Source organism: Strigops habroptila, chromosome 5, assembly GCF_004027225.2.
Source record: "Strigops habroptila isolate Jane chromosome 5, bStrHab1.2.pri, whole genome shotgun sequence".
In the NCBI taxonomy this organism is placed as follows: domain Eukaryota; kingdom Metazoa; phylum Chordata; class Aves; order Psittaciformes; family Psittacidae; genus Strigops; species Strigops habroptila.
In genome coordinates, this window is record NC_044281.2 from 59,197,509 (window position 1) to 59,218,126 (window position 20,618).

The window sequence follows — 20,618 nt, forward strand, 5'->3', positions numbered from 1 at the left end:
GGGCAGTGGGGGGGGGGCTCCGTGCCCTCCCCGCCCCGGATGCCCCGTTTCCCGCCTGCTGGCACCGCCGGATGCGGATGCGGGGCCGCTCGGGTCCCCCCCTGGGGCGGCCGTCCGTCCCCCTCCCTCCCCCGGCCTCGCACTCCGGGTGGGGGGGGTCCCGCCGCGCTTCGCCCCCCGCCGCGGCCCGCACTTGCGAGACGCTCCCTGGCTGTTTCAAGGCTCCCCCCTCTCCCCAACACCCCCCCACCCCCTAAAATCTCCCTTCCCAAGCCACCCCGGCCAGGAGGCGGACGGGGGAATGGGGGGGGCTGGACCCCCCCCTCTCCCGCCCTGAGCCCCCCCCGGGGAAGGGACACCCCCCTCCCGGGTGCCGCGCTTGTTTATGTGAAGAATTTCCCCTTCCTTAAAAGGGCGATGCCGGGACGCGCGGGGCGGTGCCTCCCCCCCGCCTCCGCGTTGGCCCAGCCTCGGGCTGCTTGAAGGAGGAGCCCGAGCGGTGGGGCCCACCAAGAGGCGGGGTCGTGCCCCCCCACCTCCGATGGGGCACAGCCGACCCCGGCCCCAGCGAGAAGTAGCAGGGGGACCCCGGTGCATGTGCCTGGGGTGCAGGGCCGGGGGGGCGCGGGGCTGGGGGGCACAGGGGGTCCCCATGGCTGTTGCCTGCAGGGATCGCCTTTCTCCAGCCGGGACGCCCAGGCCGGGGTCCCTCGGTTCGCGGCTGGCGGGTGTCCGGTGGTTTTCTGCCCTGTGCTCACAGGCTCCGTGTCCCCAGTTTATGCGACAGCCCCTGGACGAGGACAACGTTGCCCTAAGCTTCTCAGCTGCCTGATCTGCTGCTGCGCAGGCAGCAAAACTGGGAGCGATGCTCCAACCGCTGCCGCAGGCGTCGGACCTGGAGACTTCGCTAATTACGTTAATTAGAGGCCAGGCAGGGCCTGGTTGAACTGGGGTTGATGCCTGCACATGGCTCATCGCGGAGAAGAATTCGGTCAGAGGGACATCGGTCCTGGAGGGGGGAGTGTGTGGTCTCCACTGCTGTCCCCATGGTGAGCAGCGTCTCTGGCACCGTGGGGAGCCTGCTGGGGACCAGGCCAGCGTCCTGCCCGGCTCCACCGGGGCTGAAGGAGCCACACAGGTCAGCCCAGAAGAGAAGGCGGGGAAAGAAACACAACCTCTTCCATGCTCTTCCTCCTGCATGGTCGGGTGCAGCGCTGGCTGCCTGGGCACCCTCTGCCAGCTCCCCCCTGCCTGGCACTGCTTATGGGGCAGGGAAACCGAGGCCTGGTCTCACACTAGAGCAGGTGGCAGTGGTGGCAGGACGGGTGTCCCGGTTCCCAGCAGCAGCCTGGGCCCTCCTCGGCTGTCTTGGGGTGCCAGTGGGTCCTGCAGAGCCTGGAGCATGGGAGCTGCAGATGTGAACCCACTTTTGCTTCCACCGCCTGCCTGGTCCTGCAGCATCCCGATTCCAGATGCCGGAACCATTTCCCAGAGGGGTCATCTGTGGGTTATGCATTGTGCCCCCTTTGTGCCCTACGCTGTCAGGGGGCACAGGTCCCCTCCCAGCCCCATGTCCTATGGGCTGCTTCCACCGTACGGGGAGAGCCCCTGATCCTGCCCCCAGACCAGAAAGGGCGATCTCAGCCCCCGAAGTTCTCAAAACCGCAGCTGGGAGAGACCCCAGACAAGCTCAGATGGGGAATTTCCAACCTGCCCTCCCTCCCCTATCTCCCTTCTCACGGGCACCGCTGACAGAGGGAACAGCACATCCTGCCACCGAGGTGGCAAGGGACAGGGTGACCGGGGCCGGCTGCAAACCTCCCTCCCGGGTGCTTGCGGGCAAGGAGGAACAAGGCGGGGGGGGAAAGGGCTGGGGAATGCCAGCACTCAGGGGACTGGGGGGGGGGGGACCTAGAGTTTCTCCTGAGAAGATTGTTGCATCCTTAAGGTCTCGGTAAGAGCTGCTTGTCGGGAATCGCCTGGAAAGAACCCTGCTTTCCCCGAAGGCGGGAGGGGAGGATCTGCAGGGAAAATACCTGTATTCATGATAAATACATATTAATTCCGCGAATAACTGGGGAATTGCAGGGGACAGCAAGAAAAAACCAGGCCGTTACTGTTGCAGACCCCCGGCTCCTGCAGCCTGCACACTGTCCTGGCAGTGGGGAACGAGCCCGGGGGGTGCAGCGAACGGGGGACCCCCCAGTCTGGAGCCACCGTGTCCAGGGGTCACCTGGTCACCAGGGGTGTGCTCCGGGGGACACCCAAGCATAGGGGGGGTGGCTGCTTGATGGGTGGATGACCCCCTCTCCGTTATCCCTGTGTGTGTGCGTGTGCCGGGGACCCCCGTTCGACCACCGAAGCGCAAGGGAGGGGTCCTTCCCAGCCAAAGCCCGTACCCCGGTCGCGGGGCGGGTGCGGGGAGGCGGAGGTGGGAGGAGGAGGACGGCGGGCCCCCCCATCCCTAGCGTTGCCCTTTTAAGGGGTTCCTTGAAACCGCGCCCGGGTTCCATGTTTGCAGCCCCAGCCCGGGCGGAGGAAACTCCATGTTGTAACAAAGTTTCCTCCGCGGCGCCGCTCCCGCGCCCGCCGCCCCGCGCCGCCGCCGGACCCCGCCCCGCCTCCCCCCCCCGGGGGGCCGCGCCGGGGGGGCCGCCCCCTCCCACCCCCCCCTCCCCGGCGCCCATGGAGCACCAGTCCATCATCGCCCAGGTTAGCAGGGAGGAGGGGAGCGCCCCGCTGCAGGAGAAAGGTAATGCGGAGGGTGGGGGTATCCCTGCCCCCACGGTGCGGGGACGCGGGGGGAGGTCCCCGGGGTCTCCGGTTCCGGAGGGGGGCCTACTCCCGGGGGGTGTGATGAGCTGCGGGCCGCCTCAGCCGGCCCCCGCGCGTCCCGCTGCCATAGGGCTGGAGGGCGATGCGCGGGGGGGCCGGGGCGCGGGGTTGTCCGTATCCCTCCCCGTCGGTGACCCCGGGGTACTCGGGGCGCTGCTCGGGCCCCGGCGCTCGGTGTGTCCGCGCTGTTTCCTCCGGACGGAGGGGGGGGGGCTGTTGCACGCAGCGCCAGTGGGGAAACTGAGGCAGGGAGGGAGCCGAGCGCCGGGCACCCGCTGCAGATCGGCGTCCCCCGTACCCTGCGCTCACTCCGCCCGGCGCAGCGGGGTTGGCGGGGAGCGCTGCCCGTCCTGCTGCCCGCCCGCCTGGGGAGCTGCCAGGGCCAGGGTTGGGAGGACAAGAGTGGAAACGGGCCCCGACCCCATCGGGGAGCTCCCTCCCATGGGGCGCCCCACGGGCCTGCCGGGGCCCTGAGAGGGCAGACCCAGGAGGAGCTGCGGCTCCCGGCCCGGGCTGGCGGCAGGATCCGGCCCGCGGGGCCGCTGAGGAAGGGGCTGGAGCCGCCGCGGAGCCCGGGGCGGGCAGGAGCTGCCCCTCTGCCTCAGTTTCCCCTTGATCCGCCAATAGGGGCTGAGGGAACGGCGCCCAGGGGCGGGCACTTCGCCCTGATTGGCCTCTCGCCTCCTGTACGCTCGAGTCGGCCAATGAGGAATGGGGGCAGGCTGGGGGCGGGAAACAAAGCGGCTGTAGGCCCCGCCTCCCTTGGCGGGGCCTCGCCCCCTCGGGCCACCCACCGGCGTGGGTCCGCGCCCCGCGACGGGTCCAGCAGCGGCCCCGGCCCCGCGGGCTGTTACTGTCGGGTCTGCAGCCGCGGGGGCCAGGGGCTGCCCACGGGGATCACCCATGCGGGGGATGGCGCCTGGGCAAGGGGCTGCGGGTGGTTTCCAAACACTCATGTCCGCGGTTCTGCCCGGGCGCCGGCGCTTGTTAGGACAGGAAGAGCATCCGGATGGGTGCTGGGGCTGATAAGGGCACGGGGGGCTCCGGGCAGAGGGGGGACACCTCCCGTGTCCGGCATCAGTGTCCCAAACCCAGCTCACCCACCCCCTCCTCACTGTGCCAGAGCTGGGGGGACCCCAAGGGTGTCCCTGACCCTCACCCGGTTCAACCGCCCTCCACACAGGTACCCAGGCCCCTGCCACCAAAAAGCCGCGGAGCCGTAGCATCCTCCAGTCCCTCTTCTGCTGCCTGTGCCATGATGATGGGGAGCCCTGCACCGGCACCCCTGGCGCCCCACTGCTGGTGGAGGAGAATGGGGCGCTGCCCAAGGTATCCCCTACACCTCAGCCTGGCACTGCTGCCCACCCCCAGTGCTTCCCTGGTGCCAGGATGTGGGGCAAAATGGACTCCTCCACTCTGGGTGGGCAGGAGGGGAGGGGGTGCCTCTCACCACCCCACTGACCCCAAAGTTTGCCTGTACCCCCATGCCACAGGCTGCCGTCAAACACCTTCTGCCTGAGATCAAGCCGCAGGATGCTAGCAAGCTGTGCGTGGTCATCGACCTGGACGAGACGCTGGTGCACAGCTCCTTCAAGGTGGGGGACACCCCAGCCCCCTTCCTGCCCCTCACCCCACCTGCCCTTTCCCCCTTTTCCCCCCCTGTACCCCTAAGTGGTGCCCAGCACCCAGCAAAGCCCCGCTGGGTTGGCTGGGGTGTCCCTGTGAGGGTCTGGCAGAGGGCAGGCAGCATTTGGGCACGGGGTTCCCAGCCAGTGCTGACCCTGCTGTGCCCTCCCCAGCCGGTGAACAATGCCGACTTCATCATCCCGGTGGAAATCGATGGCATCATGCACCAGGTAATGGGGGAAGCAGGGTGCCCCGGCACATGTGGGGCACAACCCTGCTGCCCCTTCCCTGGGGACTGGGAGCCATCCCAGTGCCCTGCTCTGAGGGGCAGTTGGGGCATCAGGGTGCCGGGGTGGGGAGGTGAGGGGGGATCCTGGTGTGCCCTCCTGTAGTGGCCGGTCCCGGGTTCAAGTAATCCAGGATAGGCTGTGGTCTGGGCAGTCAGCCTGTTCTCGGTTACTTGGCTCTGGAGCTGGCCAGATGCTTCGCCTGGATGTGCCAGTGGGGCCTCGGCATCCTGCAACCCACATGGGGCAGCCCGCACTGGGGGGTACGCAGGGCACGGGCAGCCCTCTGTTCTCCTTCCCCAGCAGGATCCACTGGCTGGGCTTGGGGTCATGGGTGTCCCCGGGGTGGACATGGTGGTGCTGGGTAGGGGTAGGGGTGCCCGCGGTGCACTGCCCTCTGCCCCGTGCCCGCAGGTGTATGTGCTCAAGCGGCCACACGTGGACGAGTTCCTGCAGCGCATGGGTGAGCTCTTCGAGTGCGTGCTCTTCACCGCCAGCCTGGCCAAGGTGGGTGCCTTCCTCTTCCCGGCCATCCCTTGGGTGGCACAGCTCCCCTGCCCACCCGTGGGCACCGCTGACCCTGTGTCCCCAGTGCTGTCTGCTTGCCCGTCCACGATGCTCTCCAGGGAAACTGAGGCACGGGGTGAGCTGGCGCCGGTGGAGAGCTGGCTGCCATCGTCACCATGGGGTGGGCACGGTGGCATGGCGTGCCCTGGTGACCCCTGTCCCATGCCTGCAGTACGCGGACCCCGTGGCTGACCTGCTGGATAAATGGGGGGCTTTCCGGGCACGGCTTTTCCGGGAATCCTGTGTCTTCCATCGGGGCAACTACGTGAAGGACCTGAGCCGCCTGGGCCGCGACCTGCGCCGCATCATCATCGTGGACAACTCGCCCGCATCCTACATCTTCCACCCCGATAACGCCGTATGTACCACCAGGGTGAGGCTGGGGTGGGTACGGAGGCAAGGGGCAGGCCCCCCCCTCAGCCGCTGCCCTCCCGCAGGTGCCGGTGGCTTCCTGGTTCGATAACATGGCGGACACGGAGCTGCTGGACCTGCTGCCCTTCTTCGAGAGGCTCAGCAAGGTGGAGGACGTGTACGCAGTGCTCAAGAAGCAGCGGACTAACAGCTAGTGGCCCCCACCCCTGCGGGTGCTGCCGAGGGGCACCGCCGCGGCAGCCGGGTGCCTTATGTTAGGGGGGGAGATGCCCCCGCATGTGCCCCCCGCATCGTCCTCGGGTGCCCTCCCTGCCTGCTGGTGGTGGGAGACGTGGGTGCCCCCACCAGGGAGGTGGGTGTCCCCTCCCATGGAGGAGGGGGGGCTGCGGGTGACCCGCTGCCTTGCTGTGCTGAGGACCTGCTGGGGGGGGTCCCAGTCCTCCCCCACTGTCCCACCCCCCAACCTGCGTCCCCCTTCCCCAGAACGGTTCTCAGGTCCTTTTCCCTCTGTGTCCCCCCCAGTCGGGGGGGGGGGGAGTGTCAGCAGCTGCTGCTTTCCACTGCCTTTGGGGGGGACCGGCCCCCCCATCTGGGCTGTGCCCTCTCTGGGGGGGCTGGCGGCCCTCAGTCCCTATGTGCAGGGGGTGCGGGATGGGTTAACCCCTTGCCACCCCCCCCCAAAAATGGGAGAGTCTTATTGGCCTTGGTGCATAGGGCCTCTACCATAGCCTTAACTCTGCCATGGGTGCAGCTGATCACCTTGGAGGGGCACGTCCCTACCCCCTCTTCGTGCCTTTTGCTGCCACCCGCCTAGGGGGTGTGTTTTGGGGGGCGGCCCAGCCTCAGGGCTGAGCCCCTGGCCGCAAATGCCCCCCCCATGTGCCTTGGGACACCATGTCTCTGTGCCCCGCTCCAGCCCTGCAAGGGCTGTGCCTGGAGGGGCTCCTGTTTCACCCCTTCCAACCTTGGGTTTTTTCCCATGGGGGGGGTTGGGTGGCCTTACCCCCCCTCCAGTTATACTGTGTCAGTGGAAGCCACTCCAGTCGCCAATGGGAGGGGGCACACCCCCCCCTCCCCATCCATCTGCAGCTTCACCAAAGGCTGCAACCGTGGGGGGAGCGACCCCCCGACCAGCATTAGTGTGCCCCCCCACAGCCTTACCCCAGCCCCCCAGCTGGGGCAGGGGTGGGGGTCACTGCGGACCCCCCTCCCTGCAGCCTGGGGGTTACCCTGACCCCCGTGGGGTCGGGCTTGTGCCAGGGTGCCCCCCAGCCTTGGTGAGCTGGGGGCTCTCAGGGAGGGTTTGGGGGAGCTGAGCTCAGCCAGGCTGTTTTTAGCATCGCAATATGGACAATGTCTCATATCTTTTTAGGGGGAAAAGCAACGGTTTCCCAAAAAAATCATGGGTGCCTTTTTACCGCTGTGCCAGGGGAGGGGAGGGGAGGGGGCAGTATTGGGGAGGGGGGTCCATGCGAGGGGTTTTAGCTCTCCGGTGCTGTCCATCCGGCTCATGCCGGCACTGCCCTTCTCCCAGTGTTGGGTGCTAGGGGCAGGCAGGGATCCCCCCCAGGCCTGCCTGCACCCTGCCCCATGGTGGGGGGTGGGATGGGGGATACTGCAGCACCCCTGCATTCCCCCCCACCCCGGGCTTCATCCTGCCCCTCCGGGAGGGTTGAACTCAGCACTTTATATTAGACAAGTCAAACGGCACCAGCGAAACCCGCTGCCCAGCAAGCACCCATGGGTGCTGCAGCGCCCAGGGAGCACAGCCCCGCCACTGGGCACCCTTGGAGGGCGGGGGTGGCATGGGGGGGGCTGGAGAGGGCTGGGGGACCAGATCCAAGTGCCTTCATGTGATTAAAGCTGTCAAACCATCTTGGAAAGGGGAGTCCTGTGTGAGTGTGTGCACATGTGTGTGTGTCACTAGTGTGCGTGGGGGGCGGCGGGCAGAGAGCCCACGGGGTCCCCTAAATCACCTTTGGAAGCGGGAGGGTGCTGCAGGTCAGTGCTGGGGGAGCACCTCTTTTCTGGTTCTAAGGGCACACCTTAGAACACCCTGCTGCCATGGCACCCCTATCCTAACCACTTCCCCCTCTTTCTGGAAGAAGGACCCTGATGCCATGGGGATCCGGCCCCTTAGCATGTGGGGGGGCTGAATTTACTGTGTGTGCTGTGCCCCCCAGCTTTGGGGCATGACAGGGTGGGGACTCACAAGTGCTTCTTTCCTCAGTTTCCTCCAAATAAGGTGTCAGACCCCCCCAGCATAAACTGGAATTCACTGGGGGGGGACATGTAACCCACCCTGGGCAGGCTGCTGCCAATGTGGAGGCAGTGGGGTGCTAGGGGAGTGTCTCTTAGCTGCCTCCTCCGTACCCTCCCTGGCCCTGTGCCTCCCCTCATTAGCGAACTCTCCATCTTCCCCGGTGGCTGCACTAATTACTGAGTTCATTAGTGGCCCAGCGTGTCCGGCTGGGGGCCCGGGGAGGGGGTGAGCACTCTGGGGCTGGAGTGGGGTCCCCGCCTCGTGCCACACCGGCAGGATACAGCCCTGGGACACCGAGCACAGAGTGGCCACCGGGGTGTCACCCAGCACCCCCACCGGAGGCTCTGCACCCAGGTAAGGGTCCCATGGGGACACTGGTGTGGGGTGCACAGGGTGGGAGTTTTGGAGTCCAGGGGAGTGGAGGGCAGCAGCAGAGCCCATCCCTGTGGTATCAGAGCACCCTCTTGTATGCGGCTGACGCCTCCATGGCCTGGGTCAGCCCACTGCTGTCACTTCAGGGATCCTGGAGGGGGGAAGGCAGGCAGGATTTGGGGTTCACTGTCACGCAGGCGTGACACCGGGGTGATGGACAGGGTGTGGGATGCTCACGGTGCTCGTGGCCAAGGCTGCTGGCTCAGCAGGGTGTCCCAGATAAGGCAATCCTGAAGGGCTGGGAAAGAGATAAGAGCAAGATGAGGACAAGATGAGGAGCCTCGGAGCCTGCCTGATGCTGCAATCTACACCCCACCCCACCCCCCCAAGGTTTATGTACCCTCTGGTCATCCCCCAAAACCACCTTTGGAGCTGGAAGCCTCTGGGCAGGACTCCAGTCCTCTCTCCTCTCTGCCAACACCCAAGGTCATCATCAGGTGCCACTCCCTGGGGCTGGGGTTTGGGGCCATGGGACAGGGAATAGGGCTTAGCTATGCCACCACCCTGTGCCCGGCTCCATGTCCCATACCACACCCCTGTGCATCCTCCCATCCCTAAGGCTGGGGCTGCAGAGACTCCCAGTGCGGGGAGCAAAGCCCACGGGGTGGTGAGCAGGCATCTGGCTTCTAGCTGGAGATGTGGCACAGCCTGGGGCAGGCCTGTGAGCAGGAGGGAAATGATGTGCTAGGTGGGACATGAGGACATGTGAGGTGGGAAGGGGATGCCCCAGGAAGATGGTGCTGCATTTCTGATGGCTGGTAGCACCAGAAAACCCCATCACTGTGGGATGTGGGGAGTGGAAGGCAGCAGCGCAGCCCAGCCCTGTGGCATCAGTCATCACTTTGGGGGGCAGGCACAAAAAAACCCTCGTTGACATGGGCTCGGTGCTTCATGGCTGGAAGGGTTTGGGGGTTTTGGCGACTGGTGAATGGAGGGCAGTGATGGCCCATCCCTGCGGCATCAGGGCGCCTCTGAGCTTGTGGCTGACGCACCCTCATGGCCTGGTTCAGACTATTGCTCTCTCTTTTGGGAACTTTTTGGTTGTGTGGCAGGAACCAAAAACCCCATCACCATGGGACTGTTGCTAAGGGCCAAGGCGGGGCACAGGCCTGGGAATGGCAGCAGGCACCCCCTGGGCACAGCAAGCCTGTGGGCAGGGTGCCATGGGGTGCCCTGTGCTGCAATAGCTCCTTGGGGGACAATCACCCCATGAGTAACGGGGCTCTTCAGGTGCCACAAAGCCTTGGAGGGCCATGGGGACCTTGACTCCGGGTTGTTCCTGCCCTTATATGGTGAACATAGGCTGGGACAGGAGGGGACAAAGGTTCCCGGGGTGGTGGCACCCCAGCACTTTGCCTGGGTGCGCTCACCTGTGCCAGCTCTGTGGGGAAGGTGAGGGGCTGGGGCAGGGGCCGGAGGGTGGGCACAGGGGGCAGCACATCCCACGGCCACCACCGCTCCTGCCTCCGCGGTGGCCTGAGGATGGGGCTTGGGCACCCACCCCTGCTCCAGCTTGGGGCTGCACCAGGGGGATGTCACCCCTGGATCTGAGGGGTGGGATGTGGGTGCTGCCAGGGCAGTGCCATGGGACAAGGTTGGGGTTTGCAGGGCTGGGGGAGCAGAGGCCCCTCTGCTGGGCACCGCTGGCTCTCCCTGCCAGGGCACTGCCAGCCTGGGAGACATGGCTGCAGGCAACCTTGGCAGCACTGGGGCTGAGCCCAGGCATGCTCAGTGCCTCTGTGGGGCTGGGACATGCCCTTCCTGGGGGGCACGGATCTGGCACTGGGTTTGGGAGTTGGGGGGTCTGCAGCAGGCAGCACGTACTTGCACATACGTGTGTGTGTAAGTGGCCATGTCACGCTGCGCCACTGCGTGCTGAGCCATGCCGGGACTAGGCTGAGCAGGGCCAGTTCCTGCTGGCCCTGGGGAGGAGCAGCCCACCGTGCAGTGGTGTCACCCAGCTGGGGAGCCCTGCACAGCCCTGTCCAAGCACAGGGTAGGGCACCGGGGTGCTCAGGGGACCCCACTCCTGCCCGCTTCAGACCCCGTGATGGAGCATGACAGCCCTCATCAGCTGCAGTGCTGAGGGGGACAAAAGACCTGCTTGTCACTGGGGTGCTGGCGGGGTCCCTTACCCTGTGCAGCTCTGGATGGGAGGTTTATGGCCCGGCCGCTGCAGATGGGGCAGGGCAGCAGATGGCATGGCAGGCTGGCTCCGTCCCAGCTCTTAATGACACCGCCTGCCACTAACAAGGGTGTTGCCAACGCCCCGGCAGGTCCCCTTGCCTGCAGCACCATGGTGGAGCTCAGCAGCAAAGTCAGCAGGACGCTCAACAAGACCACTCCAGGCATCCAGATATGGCGAATCGAGGTAGGGATGGGGGCACAGCCTGGGCACCCGTCACCCGGGCACCCATCACTGGGCTGTTTGGGGGGGGCTGAGGAAGGGAAGATCCCCCTTTTGTGTCCTCAGTGCCTGGGTTTGTGGTCTCAGTGCAGCACCCAGGGTTAAACCCACCCAGGTTTTGGGGCTGGGGGCAGCAGGGTGTGCAGGGCTGGAGTGGGGGGTCCACACCAGGGCTGACATCTCCCTTCCTTCTGCAGAACATGGAGATGGTGCCAGTGCCCACCAAAAGCTACGGCAACTTCTACGAGGGGGATTGCTATGTCCTGCTGTCGGTAGGGCAGCCTGGGGTCCTGTGGGGGGACAGGGATGGGCTCTGCCCTGGGGGCGGATGCTGGGGTGCAGGGAGGGGCGTCCCTGGCCAGGGGGCCGGGGGACATGGGGGCTCTTCTAGCAGGGACTGGTGTCCTGCAGACACGCAAGAACGGGAGCAACTTCAGCTACGACATCCACTACTGGCTGGGCAACGAGTCAAGCCAGGATGAGCAGGGCGCGGCCGCCATCTACACCACCCAGATGGACGATCACCTGGGCACGGTGGCCGTGCAGCACCGTGAGACCCAGGGCCACGAGAGCGAGACCTTCCGTGCCTACTTCAAGCAGGGACTCATGTACGTTGGTCACCCTCATGGACCCGCTCCCACAGCGAGTGATGGTGGGAAGGCGTCCTCTGCATGCCCCCCATGGGGACATCCCCAGTGGGATGGGGACAGCGCTGTCCCAGTGGGGTGGGGGAGGCAGGAGGAGGATCGGGAGCTGGTCTTGCTCCATTCATCACAAGTGCGTGTGGAGGGGTCCCCGCACACCTCCCTGTGCACAGAGGTGGGAGGGGAACTCCCATGGAAGAAGAAGGGGGGCCCAGGGCTGACACTGTGTCCATCCCCCCCCAGCTATAAGAAGGGTGGGGTGGCCTCAGGAATGAAGCATGTGGAGACAAACACCTACAACATCCAGCGCCTGCTGCACGTGAAGGGCAAGAAGAACGTGGTGGCAGGAGAGGTGGGTTACAGGGGGTGGGGGGTCCTCAGCCATGAGCCTCTCTGCAGAGACACTGTTTGTGGTCAGGATCAGGCCAGCGCCTCCCCAGACACTGCTGCCCTCAAGCAGGGGACAGAAGGGGTGTGTGGCCACACCGCCTTGCCTCAGGAGCATCCTCACCCCCAAAAAGCCCCTCTTGGGTTAGGGAGGGGGAATACAGGCTGGAGGCATCAGCACTGAGCCAGGGCAGGTGGGGGCTGTGGAGCCAGGGTGACCCAGGCATCCTACTGCTTAATATCCCCCCCTTTAAATCCCTTCCCACTGCAGGTGGAAATGAGCTGGAAAAGCTTCAACCGGGGGGATGTGTTCCTGCTGGACCTGGGGCAGCTCATCATCCAGTGGAACGGTCCCGAGAGCAACAAGAATGAGCGGCTGAAGGTATGGACGGGGGTCCCAGGGCTCCTCCCCGGAGCAAGGAGGAGGAAGCCACCCCCCCCCCCCAATCCGGGCCGACGCTTCCTCCCCTGGGTGCAGGCGATGACCCTGGCCAAGGACATCCGGGACCGGGAGCGCGGGGGCCGTGCCAAGGTGGGCATAGTGGATGGGGAGGATGAGGGCGCCTCGCCGGGGCTCATGCAGCTGCTCATGCACGTGCTCGGTGAGAAGAGGGACATCAAGGCGGCCATCTCTGATGACATAGTGGACCAGAAGCTCAAGTCCTTCCTCAAGCTCTACCAGTGAGTTGCTGGGGGTGGGTCACCTGTGAGGGCATCCTGCAGGGTGCCAAAGGGACCCAGCACCTATCTCTGCTGTGTCCCACACCTCCCGTGCCCATGAACAGCCACCAAGAGGGGTCAAGGCCAATACAGGGGTGGGTACAGATTCTTTGGATGCTGCTGGAGCAAGGGGAACCCCTCATGCCAACAGGGTTGGTATCTGATTGGGAGATGTTTGTGCAAGTGTGACCTTTGGATGTGATGGCAATGTCTCTGGGTGGCCCTGTCACATCTGACACCCTGTTGTCCCTCATGGCCGTGAGTGAGCTGCATTGGCAGGGCAAGCTGCAAACCAGGTTGCCACCATGGCAGGGCAAGAAGGCCCTTGGGTGCCACCTGGGGTGAGGAAGGGGATGGGGAGGGGACACTGCCACCCAACCCTGTCACCATCAGGTGGGGATGAGGAGGGGGTTTTCCAGCCCTATTTCTAACCCCTCGTCCTCTCTTTTCCCCTGCCAGTGTCTCCAATGCCAGTGGGAACCTGGTGATACAGGAGGTGGCGGTTCAACCCCTGACTCAAGACATGCTGCTGCATGAGGTGTGTCACCAGTTAGATGCTTGGGGGTGCCCAATTTCCTTGGCAGCTTTAACCAACCCTTCAAAAGCCAGTTAGGTGGGATTTTGCACCAAAATCTTAATTTCTGCTGTTGTGTCCCCTCCAAGGACTGCTACATCCTTGATCAAGGAGGCCTCAAGATCTTTGTGTGGAAGGGCAAGAATGCCAGCAAGGAGGAGAAGCAGCAGGCGATGAGCAGGGCACTGGTGGGTGCTGGGTCAGGGGTTGGTTATGGGATAGCCTGTGTGCTCCCCAGGGTGCTGGGCACCCCATGCTCACACTCTGCATCCGAATCTCCCCAGGGCTTCATCAAAGCCAAGAACTACCCATCCAGCACCAGTGTGGAGACAGAAAATGATGGATCTGAGTCAACCGTCTTCAGGCAGCTCTTCCAGAAGTGGACTGTCCCCAACCAGACCAGTGGGTTGGGAAAAACTCACACCGTAGGCAAAGTGGGTGAGTGTCCCCTTTTAAAGCTGCAGGACTCCTTGGATTGGGATGGGAGGTCTGTGGGGACCCCCGCAGCTGGTGGGATATGGCTCATCCCTCTGCCCTTCCCCCCAGCTAAGGTGGAGCAGGTGAAGTTTGATGCCACCACACTGCACGCTAAGCCCCAGATGGCTGCCCAGCAGAAGATGGTGGACGATGGATCCGGGGAGGTGGAGGTAGGGTAGCCAGGACAGAATGTGGGACCCCCTCAGGGCACCCCCTGGGCTGTGCTGGGGGATGCTGTGGGGCCCAGGGGTGCAGGGCAGGGGGATGCACCAGCCCTGGTAGCAGCACATCCCTGTCCCTTTCCCACCAGGTCTGGCGTGTGGAGAACCAGGAGCTGGTGCCCATGGAGAAGAGGTGGCTGGGCCATTTCTATGGTGGGGACTGCTACCTGATTCTCTACACTTATTTCGTGGGGCCCAAGGTGAACCGCATCATCTACGTCTGGCAGGTGAGACCTGCAGGTCACTGACCCATGGGTGGGGGACAGGGGGGCAGCTCCCCAGCCTGGGGATGCTCTGTCCTACACATGATCCCATGGGATCAGCATGAGGGCTCCCTCTTCCCAAGAGAGAAAAGGGGGCTGCGGTGGGTGCTGAGCCCCGCTCTGCCCTGCCCAGGGCCGCCACGCCAGCACAGACGAGCTGGCCACCTGTGCCTACCAAGCCGTCGCCCTGGACCAGAAGTACAACAACGAGCCCGTGCAGGTCCGTGTCACCATGGGCAAGGAGCCGGCCCACCTGATGGCCATCTTCAAGGGCAAGATGGTGGTGTACGCGGTGAGCAGGGGGTGCCGGGGTGGGGAGCGGTGAGCCTGTGGCGCCAGTGGTGACCCCCCCTTCCTGTCCGCGTCCCTCCAGGGCGGCACATCGCGGTCGGGCAGCACAGAGCCCGCACCCTCCACCCGCCTCTTCCACGTGCACGGCACCAATGAGTACAACACCAAGGCCTTCGAGGTGCTCGTCCGCGCCTCCTCCCTCAACTCCAATGATGTCTTTGTGCTCAAGACCCCCGGCTGCTGCTACCTCTGGTATGGGAAGGTGTGTACAGCCGGGCTTTGGGGGGGGGTGCTGCCACCCTAAGGGACGTGTCCCTGTTTCTTCTTCCTTGGCTGGGGCCAGTGATGGAACGACTGTGCTTGTGTGGCAGGGCTGCAGCGGGGATGAGCGTGAGATGGGCAAGACAGTGGCCGACATCATCTCCAAGACAGAGAAGCTGACGATCGCAGAGGGACAGGAGCCACCCGAGTTCTGGCTGGCGCTGGGGGGCAAGTCCCAGTATGCCAACAACAAGAGGTACCAGCTGTGTGCCCGGGGGTCCCTTGTCCCTACCCACCCTCAGGGGTAAGATGGGCCACCAGTCCCCAAGCAGGGTGAGCCCTACCATGCTGCCCCCCGCCAGGCTGCAGGAAGAGAACCTCTCCTTGCCCCCCCGCCTCTTTGAGTGCTCCAACAAGACAGGCACCTTCTTGGCCACGGAGATCGTAGACTTCACCCAGGACGACCTGGAGGAGAATGATGTTTATGTGCTGGACACCTGGGACCAGGTGAGCTGGGGGGGCATGAGGTGTGGGGGCATCTTTGATCCCACAAGCTGATGGCCCCAGGGTGGGTGTAGGACCTGCAGCAGCCAGAGGTGGTGGGATGGGAGGCTGGAAATCCCCATGTCCCTGGCCCCGCTCTATTTTTTCCTAGCCCTTGTCAGAAGAGGAAAATGCTTTCCATCCCCTCGCTCCAGAGTTAGCCGAGATAGACTCCTGGTGCCATTCCCTGTGGGCAAATCCTGTGTAACCCCAGCCATGGGTCAGGCATGGCCCCAGAGGGCCCCATCTCACCCCAGTGGTGGACACAGTGATCTCATTACAGGTTTTCTTCTGGATTGGGAAAGGCGCCAATGAGTCGGAGAAGGAGGCAGCGGCGGTGACGGTACAGGAGTACCTGCGGAGCCACCCCAGCGGGCGCGACCTTGACACCCCCATCATCGTGGTGAAACAGGGCTACGAGCCCCCCACCTTCACCGGCTGGTTCATGGCCTGGGACCCTCTCAACTGGGCTGTGAGTCACAGAGGGGGTCTGGAAAGACCGGGGGGCCTTTGCAGATGGGCCTGGCAGCCAGCACTGCCAGGGTGCAGGCAGCAGCTTGCCTGATCCTTGCCCAGGGGCTGAGCACTTTTGTCCCCTTCCAGGACAAGAAATCCTACGAGGAGCTGAGAGCCGAGCTGGGGGACGAGAGCAGCCTCGGGCAGCTCACCTCAGTAAGTGGCACAGGGAGAGGGGTGGGAAGGGGTGCAGAAAGCCCCTCCATCCTCTTGCCAAGCGGCACAAAGAGCTGCAAGGACATGTCCTTGGGTGACGGGACACCTAACCAAGCTGGTGCCTCTGTCCCTGGGGCTGCCCTCACGTGCCCCTTTCCCCCCAACCCAGGTGCTCACATCCAAGCAAGAGGTCTTCACCGCCACTGCCCCCCTCCTCCCCGAGAAACTGGATACCTTCCCCCTGCATGTGCTGGTGAACACTGCAGCCGAGGACCTGCCACGGGGTGTGGATCCCAGCAGGAAGGAGGTGAGACGAGGCTAGGATGCTGGCGGGGGGACCGGGGGAGCCCCTCAGCCTCAGCTCAGCCTCCTCTCTCCTCCCCCAGTGCCACCTCTCTGATGAGGACTTCCAGGCTGTTTTCGGCATGAGCCGCTCTGCCTTCAGCAGCCTGCCCTTGTGGAAACAACAGACGCTCAAGAAGGACAAAGGACTCTTCTAGGGCAAAGCCTGGGCACAGGGACAACCCCAGCTTGTTATTTGTACTAAATAAAACAAAGTTGGAGAGCAGGGCTGTGTGTACCCCTGGGCTCAGCCCAGCTGCGGGGCTTATTGGGCAAAGAGGTGGCACTCAAGGGGACACGGGTCTTGACTGGGCACCGAGACAGCGCAGGGAAGGACCCTCAGCTCCTTTTCCCTGGGTCCTTCCTTTGCCCCCTTGCACTTGGAAGCAACCCACAAGCTGCCCACAACCTGAGTCCCCATCAGGGGAGTCAGGGCTGCCCCATCCCACCCCAGTGGCAGCACCTCAGGGCTAAAGGTCTAGTACAGAGCTGGAGCCGCTCCCTGCGCTGTCACGTGAACCTTGGTAAATAAGGGCTGACCAAAGGTAAGAGCAACAGGCTGATGGGATGGCATGTGTGTGGGGACAGACACCAAGGATCACCTGTGTGTCCTTGCCCTGGGACAACTTCTTAGGACCCACAGGGAGCCAGAGAGGGAGTGGGGGCTCCCACCACAGGGACACATGTCTGGTGGGCGTCTGGGATTTGCAGGTGCAGGGAGGCACTTGAACACACACACACACGATGTTCTGGGACACATGAGCAAAGTCCCGACGCCAAACAGGGAGGAGAGGTGTCCAGTGCCTGTGGTGTCCAAGAGGCAGTATGGAAAAAAGATCTCAAACCAAGAGAGGGTTAATAAAGATGTGTTTATTTCACAAAAATCTATCTACACATCATTTAAAAAGGGGTGGGGGGAACCCAAGAGCAAAAACTGTAAAGAATAGAGAGGAACAGGTCTGCTAAAACACAGAGAAAAGTGCTGCTCCACATCAACAGTGTAAAGAACCAGAAAGTCGGGGTGCAGGCAGGAACCGGCAGCAGCCACCCCAGGGCAGGCAAGGCTGGAGTCAGCTGCCAGGGGTCCCACACCCCCTTTTTCTCTCTTTGGTGGGTGCTTACAGGGATAATTAGCTCCATTAAAAAGAAAACAAAGCAGATGAGCTATGCCCAGCCCAGTCCACCCTCCCTGCAGCACAGCGATCCCCACGTGCCAAGTGACTGCAGCAGGAAGCGCTGGGCTGGCCCTCAGCCCTTCCTCGGGATGCAGGACGGGAAGGAAGATGCACAAGCGACGGTTATCTGTGCTGCCCCGAGCAGGAGGTGGAAGGCGATGCCATGGCCACAGGCGCTGGAGAGCCCCACTCCTCCTCCTGCTCCTTGCATTGGTGCCAGACTGCCGCCCTGGTCGGGAAGCCAGTCCTTGCTTTGCAAAGGCTCCTTGTGCAGCCCCGCTGGCCAGGGCTCCCCAGAGACCCCCCAACATGAGCTCCAGTTCATTGACATGAATGGAGTAGGGGAGTAAATCAGACCAAATTACCAGCGTCAAACAATGAAGGGGCGAGAGGAACAGCAAGATGGGAGTTCCTTGTGTTTATACGCTGAATCAGACTTGGACTGAACTAGGCTGATTCAGGAGCGGGTAAATGTTTAACCACAACCCTGTACACGTGGGGAAGAGCCTGCATGTGTTAAGGGACCGCAACTGAACTTCTCCACCTACCTAAACCCCAGGATGGGTGTCCCACATGGGAGGGACGACCTTATTGAACCTGCTGCTGCAACAGCATGAGGGGTGGGAACATCTCAGCTGGTGGGCAGCGCATCCCTTAAGGATCACACACCCACCTGCCTCCCCACTGCTCTGGGACAGGGAAAAAGCTGGCTTCTGCAAGGAAGGGGCTCCATGGACCCTCCTGCCAGGGTGAAGGTGCAACTGAGCTGCTGCATGCCAAACAAAAAAGCTTAAATTAACAGGTGTCTGCAAATCATTAGTGGCTAGAATAATAAGCAAGAACTTCTCATAAAACAAGGAACACAGGTTTCAAGCATCAGCTTTCACACCTTGACCCAAACAAAAACCTGGTTTTAAACAAAAGTTGCTGCACTCAAAAGTCAGGCAACATTTGCTTTTATTATAAATTAACGGGAGTGCAGCGCCTTGCAAAAACAACCTCGCCACCCAAAAAAGCAGAGCTGGCTTCTGACACTACAGGAATACTGGTTATTTACAGCACTAGCATAGATGCGCTTGGGGAAAACAGGTTTGCCCTCTGGCCGGAGCAGTCCGTCACATTCGCAGGGGCGATCAGTTCAAAGGACAACTCCCACGTCTCTGCCTCTTCCCATAGCCCACAGTTCTACCCAAATTAGTATCCGCAATAGAAAAGTATAATGCTTTATAATAAATTAACATATACACCCACCTGGGCTGCATCTTACAAGATAAACACTCTGTTATGTTTACAACCAAATGTTGGCTCCTAGCTCGGACACCAGAAAGATGTCACCCTGACCAGGTCTGACTTGGGGACCAAAGGTCAGTCAGTCTTCTCACCACACTGGGGTCCCCAGAAGCCCTTGGCTTGGGGAGGACTACTGATGACTGTCGGTCCCTGCTGCGCACAGGAGTGAGAAGAGGCCACTAAGGTAGCACCCCCCTGCCAGCTCGCCAGGAAGTGTGGAAGTGCCCGTGAAAGAGGTGCCTGATGTCTCCTAAATCGATGGTTTTGTCTGCTTTGCTTCAGCTGATTTATTCCTGAGAAACTCCTAAGGATAGTTTAAAAAACCCAGAAACTATCTCAACAGCAAAAAAGGTGTTTGGTTTTGTTTCCTTTTTTTTTTTTTTAATTAAAAAAAAAAAAAGTCTTACACCTCTAAAACTCATGCTGCAAAAATATCAGAACTAGAGGCCAAACCAAGAGCAACTACTCTGCTTAACAGCAACAACTTCTCTGAAATGAGTAAATGCCAGCGAAAGGAAACATCTGCCCCTGCTAAATCAGTGCCAAGGTACTGAAAAACTGAAGTCACTAGGCTTCCCCCCTTCCCCGCTGAAACAAGCTGTCAAAGGAGCATTATGCCTCAAAATCCAATAAAACACAACACTTCTTCCTAACCGTGTTCTGTTAAGCTGAACATGGGCTTTCTGAAAGCTTTCCACCTGCTTTAGTTTCACAGTTTGAGCGCTCTGCACTCCTCAGAAAGGAGAAGAGAGGCACAGCTGCAGTAAAACCCCTCTTACCTTCTCTTCTTGGGATACAAGAAGACCAAGGCAAGACCATGGTTCAATCAAGAGCAATCCAAGTGCCAAGTGCTACCCTGCAGACCCTTTCCCCACCACTCCTGTTTCACAATGACCCAGGCCTGCGCAGAAAAGGTAAGGCTAGAACGCTCTTTCCCTCTGAGAAAATGCAAAGTGGCTGTTGTTCTCCTCCTGCTACTGTTCTCAGTCTGCTCCAGGTGTTCACCTACCCCCAGAGTTACACTGGAGCAGCCCCAAGCAACGTCATTTCAGTGCGAAATACTGAACACCCAGACCTCTCCTCTCCGAACAGTACTTAAGCAACCATCTCATGAAGAAAATCAAATAATAGAACTTGTAAAACAAAAGAAATCACATATATAATCTCACATCTAAATGAGGATGACAGTGAATGGTGTAAAAAAACCAACCAAACCCAACAGAGCTGCCACCAGGTATGCAATACATTCCACAGCACCAACAGTTTGTTTCCTGGAACCGCAGGTGAACAGCGGAGCGCTTCCAAACCCACGGATGTCAAAACCCATCAGCTTGAGTGATTCCAAAGATGACTGGCGAGAGCGTACTCGGTGATCTGGGTTTCCAGTGAATATTACTAACACAACACACGCCAGGTTACCGAATCTATTGCTTAAATTGCTCTCGGATTAAAAAAAAAAAACAAACCCAACAAAAACAAAACCAAAAAAGCCAAGTGATATGTAAATCTTCGCCACTCACTTCTCACGAGTGAATGGGCTTTTAAAGTCGAGTCTCTTTTTGCACTATTTATTTTAAATCAGTTTATGAGCAGCTGTAGTCTTGTGGCTTGATGCAACTCTTTAAGGCTCCATGCTGACAAAATTATTTGAGGAACAATAAAAACTTCACCACAGGAGGATCACTCTGGGATGTCGAGGTTTAAACGCGTGGTTCAGGCCCAGGACTTGCACAGATGGTTCGGCAAACTGAGCGTCCCATATTTCTACCTTTTGTCTCTTGTTTTGGCCCTGAGCTGTTTGTTACTCCTGTGTGGCTGGCACAAGTTCAGAATCTTCCTTGTTCCTCAGGAGGAACAAGGTGTTTTACTCTTCACAGAGGCTGACGAACCGATCTTCCTACTTCCATGCTAAGTGGCTGTGCATTTTTCTCTGTTTCTAGTAACTCATCAAAGATATCCCTAGAACAGA

General features: G+C 61.5%; 3 protein-coding genes across 6 annotated transcripts in view; 2 read left to right on the forward strand and 1 right to left on the reverse strand.

The window, feature by feature from the left end:
* The first annotated feature begins 2,509 nt into the window (after positions 1–2,509).
* CTDSP1 (CTD small phosphatase 1) lies at positions 2,510–6,206 on the forward strand. The gene is made up of 7 exons (XM_030488496.1): positions 2,510–2,752; positions 4,019–4,164; positions 4,329–4,430; positions 4,635–4,691; positions 5,163–5,255; positions 5,488–5,673; positions 5,753–6,206. The coding sequence occupies exons 1-7, from the start codon at positions 2,512–2,514 to the stop codon at positions 5,879–5,881; spliced, it is 954 nt and encodes a 317-aa protein (XP_030344356.1). The 5' UTR covers positions 2,510–2,511; the 3' UTR covers positions 5,882–6,206.
* A 2,007-nt stretch (positions 6,207–8,213) lies between these two features.
* Positions 8,214–16,410, forward strand: VIL1 (villin 1). Of its 2 annotated transcripts, XM_030488492.2 has the most exons (20): positions 8,214–8,304; positions 10,659–10,753; positions 10,987–11,061; positions 11,201–11,397; positions 11,677–11,785; positions 12,092–12,202; positions 12,299–12,501; positions 13,000–13,078; positions 13,204–13,302; positions 13,399–13,552; positions 13,661–13,761; positions 13,902–14,039; positions 14,209–14,367; positions 14,449–14,628; positions 14,738–14,883; positions 14,990–15,134; positions 15,454–15,642; positions 15,774–15,842; positions 16,012–16,149; positions 16,229–16,410. In XM_030488492.2, the coding sequence occupies exons 2-20, from the start codon at positions 10,679–10,681 to the stop codon at positions 16,340–16,342; spliced, it is 2,481 nt and encodes an 826-aa protein (XP_030344352.1). In that variant the 5' UTR covers positions 8,214–8,304; positions 10,659–10,678; the 3' UTR covers positions 16,343–16,410. The 2 variants fall into 2 exon arrangements, with proteins under 2 accessions (XP_030344352.1, XP_030344353.1); XM_030488493.1 differs by lacking the exons at positions 8,214–8,304; positions 10,659–10,753; positions 10,987–11,061; positions 11,677–11,785 and having other exon boundaries at positions 11,357–11,397.
* Positions 16,411–17,034: 624 nt separating this feature from the next.
* The window catches only part of USP37 (ubiquitin specific peptidase 37), a 36,916-nt gene continuing 33,332 nt past the window's right edge, over positions 17,035–20,618 (reverse strand). For 2 of the 3 annotated variants that reach the window (XM_030485478.1, XM_030485476.1), the window contains exon 23: positions 17,035–20,608. In XM_030485478.1, coding sequence (XP_030341338.1) covers positions 20,521–20,608 — 88 coding nt within the window. In that variant the 3' untranslated portion in view covers positions 17,035–20,520. The remainder of the gene's footprint in view (positions 20,609–20,618) is intronic. The other variant, XM_030485477.1, reaches the window with a different exon arrangement.

Excerpts from the sequence above, each read along its gene's own strand:
- VIL1 (XM_030488492.2), top strand. The coding sequence starts at position 10,679 with ATGGTGGAGCTCAGCAGCAAAGTCAGCAGGACGCTCAACAAGACCACT. Across the intron at positions 14,629-14,737 it reads GCTACCTCTGGTATGGGAAG|GGCTGCAGCGGGGATGAGCG; the intron begins GTGTGTACAGCC and ends CTTGTGTGGCAG. Across the intron at positions 14,884-14,989 it reads CAGTATGCCAACAACAAGAG|GCTGCAGGAAGAGAACCTCT; the intron begins GTACCAGCTGTG and ends GCCCCCCGCCAG.
- CTDSP1 (XM_030488496.1), top strand. The coding sequence starts at position 2,512 with ATGTTTGCAGCCCCAGCCCGGGCGGAGGAAACTCCATGTTGTAACAAA. Across the intron at positions 4,431-4,634 it reads TGGTGCACAGCTCCTTCAAG|CCGGTGAACAATGCCGACTT; the intron begins GTGGGGGACACC and ends TGCCCTCCCCAG. Across the intron at positions 4,692-5,162 it reads TCGATGGCATCATGCACCAG|GTGTATGTGCTCAAGCGGCC; the intron begins GTAATGGGGGAA and ends CCGTGCCCGCAG.